At 38.4% G+C, this 7160-nt stretch overlaps 1 protein-coding gene across 2 annotated transcripts in view; it reads left to right on the top strand.

The window, feature by feature from the left end:
* The window catches only part of DOCK4 (dedicator of cytokinesis 4), a 405358-nt gene that overhangs the window by 316572 nt on the left and 81626 nt on the right, over window positions 1-7160 (top strand). For both annotated transcript variants that reach the window (XM_019543391.1, XM_019543390.1), the window contains exon 26: window positions 2549-2647. In XM_019543391.1, the coding sequence (XP_019398936.1) occupies window positions 2549-2647 (99 nt within the window). The remainder of the gene's footprint in view (window positions 1-2548; window positions 2648-7160) is intronic.

The following is a 7160-nucleotide window of genomic DNA, read 5'->3' as shown; positions in this document are numbered from 1 at the left end:
TTTCCCCCCATTTAACATGGCAAAAAAGCCCCTCTTCTTGGATTTGAATACAAGGCATGGGGAGGCAGGCAACTGCTGTGGCTTTGGCTCTGGCTCCCGGGGTTGGAGTGAGAGCTGTACCTGCTGCCTGCTTTCCACCTCTCCACAGCCTCAGACCAAGGAACTCAATTTTGAGATCCCGTTTTAAACAGTCTTGGCTATAGATAATGTCATTTGAGTCAAAGTTTGGTCATTTTGTAGCAGAGTAGCACTATGCAGTAACATAATATAAATGTTTTACTTCAACTTTAGTGTGTGAACTTTTAATACAAAGCAGATGTTATCACAGAAAAATGCATACAGAGGGCTGTATTCTAAAAGAGGACATTGAAACAATGGTTGGCTTAGTTTCTTATTCACAAAATATTTGTGAGAGAGATTAATGTCCTACAACCTTGCTCCAGTTGCAGTCAGGGAGAGTTTTGGCCATCATTTATTTAGGAAAAAAAGGCATTTGATTGAACCCACATCTGCCACTTCCAAGAAAAATGGCTCAACTACCAAGAGAGCAAGGCTGAGGCCATTTCTGAAGTAGGGTTATTAGGCATCCATAAGCATAAGAATCATGGGACTAGAATAAGAGAAAGGAAGAATTACTCATTTTAGCTAAACTAGCAAGATGAGGAACAAAATAGTTTCACATTTTTATAACTAAAGAACCGTAGTCTCATATGTCTATTTTTTTAATTTTTTAAAATTTTTTTACAAGCAGTGATGTATTTAAATTCAGTTCGGAGCCCAAAAAATAGAAAAACATCACAAATATTAAAAAGCTTCCTGATCAGGAAAAATAACATGGGGTCAGGAAATTTGATGATATAATATGAACATTTAAAGGTGCTTCCTGTTTATAAGGGAACAGCTGTAGCCTGGGTGATTATATTCAGAGGCTGAAGATCAAGGGACTTCCTGGCTGAGGGTACTAGTACATCACTGCAAAAGCAGTGATGCAAAAAGCTGGTTTTTATACCCTGACCCAAACTCAAGAACACTGTCTCAATATAAAATCCTGCTGCAGAATGAGGCATGGTTAATTTTTATGCCAATGTAACCTGTCAAGGCAAAGCTTCTAACTCAGTGCTGACAAAGTTTTTTTTGTGGTTGGCAGAAGTGACCCAGCTTAGATCCAAGGCTGGCTGTTGCTAGGAACTGGCCACTTTTCCCCACTGCCCAGAATGGGCAAAGCTGTCTGCTACCCAGCCCACTCACCCACTGTAGAGCATCATGAGGGCGAAACCTCCTGCCACTGAATACCACTGAGATACCAGCTGCTTGGGCCAGATGCAATGGCTTTGTGAGCTATATATTGCTGACCCTTGCTCTGACTCCCTACAAGCTAGCTACAGCAAGGTAAAAGCAGTCTGTCCACTTTAAAATCCCATTAAAGACATCTCAAGTTCATTAACTTGATGTAAAAATGTGTTTCCTTTTCTGGTGATTTAAATATTCACATTTTTAATGAAAGGTTAAAATTACCCAAAGCATGAGTGGCATATGAGTGAAAAATGTTTGAAATATGTTTTTCCCTTTCTTCCTGTTCTCACATTATCATTCCCCTTTGCTCTAGAAGTAGTCCGAAAATTGATTTCCTATCCTACAAACCTTTTCTTGACTTAAAAAAAAAAAAAATGTTCCTGTTTTGCACTGGAACAGAATCAAAGCCTTTCAGAGTTTTCAAGGAAAAAAAAAACCCGAACGATACTACTTTACTCCAAAAGAGCTGAGGTCAGGGGAGACCCAGTTTCATTGGCCTCCTTTTGCGATTCTCCCACCCTGTACCCTGGCAGTGCCCTGGTAATCAGCTTCTTCCTGGGTGGCTGTGTATACTGCACATGTGTATCCTGTCCTCTGTCTTCCTCTCCCTTCTTCCTCCCCCTGGTTTGACTAGACGTTCTATGCTGGACCTCAGAAAACGATTTTGATGAAAGTTTTGTCAAAGCCAGTACACTGCAGTTTTGATTATTTGATTATTTTCCAATAAAATAAACGTTAAAAAAAATCCCAAACTGCTCTTCTTATTCCTCCTTCTTATTCCCCATCTTTTCTGTCCCTGCAGGTAAACAAAATGGTTATTACCAAAATTTCTGCTATATGTTTTTGTTTGTTTTGTTTCAAAGCTTAGTTGATAGTAAAAGGATAGAATTCATCCTATTTAAACCATCAATCTGCACAAAAACAAATGCAAGAGAAATAAATTTTGTTTATGTAAACTACATATTATAATTACTTTTTCGGATCATGCTTGTATTGTTTTAGCTGTTATTGTACTGATTCAAGTGGAGGAAATTGCAGAACATGGAAATTATATTTGGAAAACAAACTCATCTTTAAGCAGATCCACAGGCCTGTGTTTTAATAAGGAAATTCTATGAAACGATATTTCTAATCCATAGCGCTATTTTTCTTTAAGTTTCATAATATTTTAAAAGCCTTACAATGTAATAAATTTAATTGTTATATTTTCTGTATCTTGGGTTTAATGTAATAGATTTTTCTTGATTTGCCTCAGGGGGAGTTTGTCTCCTGCCTCTTGTCACTCTTACGACAAATGACAGACAGACATTACCAGCAACTTCTTGATAGCTTCAACGCCAAGGATGAGCTAAGGGTAAGGAGCACATCAGCATTTCTGTACCTTTTAAATCCCTCCCTCCCCCTTCTTTTATGCTTCATGGTTCAGGAGATCTGCCTCAGATAAGGGACCATTGATTTACATGGGTTGAAGCTGAAATATAATCTGTTCCTTAGATACCCTTTTAACTCGATGGTGTAGGTTTTACATTCATGTTTACTTGGGAAGCCTTGCTGTCAAGGGTAGTTTTGTGTTTCTATACTGTAAATGGATAGTATGTATTGTGTTTCCTTCTGAAAGAGAGTAGGGAAAGCTATAGAACTGTTATCACCCTGTTCTTATTCTCCAGCCCTATCCCACAGAACAAACTAACCACATTTCTAGTTATAAGAATGGGCAGGGCCACGGCCACAGTCGGATCAATATGGTATATTGCAGTGGCAGATTGATAGCTTAAGAAACATATATTTTTAGTAGTAACAGGTTCAAAAGAACAAACTTCCCCCCACAGTGTAAATCCCTGATACTGTCCAGGAAATACTTTCAAGTACTTGAAACACTCCCCAGAGAGTAAGTGTGGTCATAACAACTTTAGGTATTACTGTTGCCACTTTCATGCCTTCAGTTCAAGCAAATAGATGTCACCTCAGTTATATTCACAATATAAGCTCTAAGACCCATTGGTTAGATGCCTAAGTTGACTGCAAGAAGAACAAGGTTCTCTTAGTTCTCCTGATAAGGGAGAATCTGCGTGAAGTAGACTTTTGTTTATTGCTTATATACTTGCTTGCTTAAGGAACGTGATGTTTTTGAGGATGATTGCTTAAGAGGTGTTTGATGTAAGACACATCTTTATTCCCCCACCACTCTTATATGGAGGCACTTGTTATTACTGGACAAATATACTGTCAGACCCTTCAGACCAGGGGGGAAGGAGCAACTGGACAAATATAGAAGTCAGGAGGGGAAGGAGGTATATGTGTTCATGTTCGCTGTTGTAAGAGAAACTTGCTCACAAGGCAGCTCTTCTAGGTTGAGGTCTGGCAACCAGCTGTAGTTAATTATCTCAATCCTCAGTACAAGTAGGTCACAGGAAGTGAGCTCCTAAGTCCACAACAACAGACTCATTCTGCTCTCATGAGTGTGACTACTGTCTTGGACTTTCCTGGTTCCATCTCCATGGTTAGAAATATGTGAATGTTTACGTCTGAATTAAGCCTGCAAATTGTTTATTGTTTCACTTGAGTTTGATAAGTACAACACAGGATTTTGACTGAAAGAAAGGGGAAAAGAGTCAGTGGTTGCATGCAGATGTTCATTGGCACCACCAGAAGTGATTCTGGGAGAGGAAGCAGTACTGGCGTTTAGTCTTTAACTACCCCCTCTCCTCTGCTCCTTGCATCTTCACAAGACTGAGATGATCTCAGTCTGGGGCAAGCACAGAGAGCATCGAGGCAAAGACTTCCATCTGCTCCTCAGCTTGGGAACTCTGGTCTAGGGAGTAGGTAGGGAGCAACAGGTAGCACCACAAACCCTTCAGACCAGGGAGGAAGGAGCAGCTGGACAAATATAGAAGCCAGGAGAGGAAGAAGGTATAAGTGTTCATGTTCACTGTTTTAATAGAAACTCTCTCACAAGGCAGCTCTTCCAGGTTGAGGTCTGGATTCTCCTAGAAGAGGCATGTTTCCGCAAAAAGAAACTGAGCTAACTCATTTATACTGGGAGAATAGTGATTCTCTTGGTAGAAAAGTAACATCTTCTCATGGCTAGTGTATTGTAAAAAGAGAGTGCAACTTCTTGGAGACCCCAGCTCTTCCTTGATACATTAACAATTTATTTTTGTTTATCCAGTATCTTGGGCAAAGATTGCCATCTAAATTAAGCCATGCTACTTACTTTTGCACTACTTTTTTATTTTGAATATGGAATTTTCATGATAAATGCTGTTTTCTTGAGTGTTCTTTTAAAAGTAGCACCAAAAACTTAATTGGTTGAAAAAGTAAAAGCACCTGTTATTTTAACTGATACTTGGTGGGGATTGAACCGGTCACTCTAATCGTGTGGGATCAAAGCTTCACTGGTGGTGCAAAAAGGCTCGTTCTACTGTTGCCTTGGCTGTATTCACAATGACCAGGTACTTGAACAATTTGGTCACTTAAGGTATATGGAAAACATGATGCTTCAGGATTTTATACATGTCACATGTATGCTAACCTTTGAATTTGAGCACTTGCTGCTCAGTGAGGCTGTTGTTATGAAGGGTTTTTTTTCTAATTTGCTATCTCGGCTGAAAGATTGGGCACATGAATTATAAGGCATTTCTGCTTTCTGAGCAGATGACTCCCAAGGTGACCATATAAATGTCTGTAATACAAACAGTCGCATGAGTGCACTGAACAATATTTGTGACATTTTCTCATTCCAGAAGCACCTGTGAAAACAAAAATCTCCACTTGAGAGCACTGTGAAAATGAAACTAAAATGGTCCTTAGTATTATCAACTAGAATTTGTAAATATTATTTTTATAGGTTTTCAGGGCTGTTTTTTAGTACCCCAGTGCATACTATATAGTCTCTATATAGGTCATTGATCACTACATAGAACCCTGCTTAATGTAAAGGAACAGCACTCATTTAAAAATAGCATCTGTATGTAAATATTTTTTTATCTGGTACTGTTATAAGTGATGCTTCAGATTCTTAAAAGTGAAAGAGTGAAAATAAGTAAAATAAATCCAAAAAGATTTCCTTCATTTCTTCAAGTCATTTTTTCTGTATATTTGACAGCTCTTTGCATATATTACCTGTGGCATTTCAGTCAGGCCTCAAGTTGTTTGAGTCTTTCACACTGCAGTACCAGAAAAAAAACATTATTAAAACAAAAATGTACAAAATGACAGATAAATAGCAGGTGGTTCATGGGCAAGAATTTCAAGCGGTTCACTTGCTTTATGTATTATCAGTGTCCCTTTTAAAATATAAGATGATGTATGTAGATTGTGTTTTTTCTGATTATCTTTCAGTATAATTTTATACTAGCAAGCATATGGCTTTGTTTCATTGCTAGGTACAAACTCAATTTGAATATCTTTTTAAAATATCTGTTCTATAGGAGTGCATAGGATCAGAGCACCATTACCCCAATGAGCTCTGAAATCTAATTTAAAACAAGAGGCAACAGTGGGGATTGCAAGAATTAAGGAGAAACAGAGAAGAGTGGATAAGGAAAACTGTATGCATAATCATATCCCAGCTATGTGCACAGCTATATGTTTTTTGGTCGGTTTCCTTTTAATTGAAAAATAAAAATAACAGGTAGTTATCAGCAGGCCCTGCTGGTTGTCTTCCTAGGCTTTCTTTATCAGTTTACCACAGGGTGAGCGTACAAGAGAGATGCGAAAGACAAGATGGTAATTTAAGACTATAACAGATATCCTTATACCTATTCCAGCCCCTTTATGTGGCATAAGAAATCCTAAAAGTCCCAGTCAGAGCCATGAAGTATTTACCCTAATGCAGGCGTTAGGCACCCTAATGCACCCTAATTCCAAACTCCAGTGTAGCAGGGCAAATGAGGCTCCTGGCAGACATTTATGTTTGTTTTGTATGTATGTATGTGAGTACTTGTGTAACAAAATGTAACAGGCCAACTGGCTACACATTAAAATTATTGTGGGGTAGTTCAGTGCTACAAAGAAGTTGTTGTTTTAATAATCAACTTTTTGTGGCTGATTCACCATTTTTACCGAGTGATAAACTGGTTTAACATCTGTTAGATTACAATTTGTCATACAATACTCAAATAGTATGTGCAACAAGTGAAAAACAGCATTATGGCCACTGTGACAGTCATAGGAAGCTGTTGTGATGTTATATAGGTCCCCCCAGGTTCTTTAATTTACACCACAGGAGACTCTCCAGCCACTGAGGCAACCCAGAATTGAAAGGGTACAAAGTTGGCCCCCTTAACCCTGCTGTCCTTGAGTTGTGTGCTGTACCCCTAGAGTGAATCTCAGTCCAATTTGACTTGGGGAGGCAGGGGAGTCAAATACATAAAAAGGTATTTGTGGAAGATGTTAAAAATGACCATAACTGTTCCAAAGGCTGTCCCTTTCACTGAAGCACAATAGGACATCAGTTCACCATTTGTTTATACAAAAAAATATTGCTACTGGAAGAAACAACATAAAATATGACATTGTGAAGTGGTGTCACAATTGGTGTAAAATACAGTAAAGTTTACGTAAATTACAGGTAAGAATATTAAAAGACAGTGTGTGATTGCCCCAAACATAAAAAAGAAGAAATTACTCTCATGATACCACTTGAGAATATGAAGCATTAATTATAACTGTACTCCAACCGTTGAAGTGTTGCTACATTTATACTGCCAGCTAAATTTTTTTTAATGTTAAAGTCTGTTGCTGAATCATTATGATGTGTTCACTAGGGCACATACACAGTGCTACACAATAGTTTATGGCAAAGTAATTGTAGTTGGAAGCACGGACTGTGAAACTGATTTACCGTGAGTGGTACCTGCTAGTAA

The sequence above is a fragment of the Crocodylus porosus genome, unplaced genomic scaffold, assembly GCF_001723895.1.
Source record: "Crocodylus porosus isolate Cpor-Errol unplaced genomic scaffold, CroPor_comp1, whole genome shotgun sequence".
NCBI lineage: Eukaryota > Metazoa > Chordata > Crocodylia > Crocodylidae > Crocodylus > Crocodylus porosus.
The sequence above is the reverse complement of the archived record's forward strand: the minus strand, read 5'-3'. Positions and strand labels throughout refer to the sequence as shown.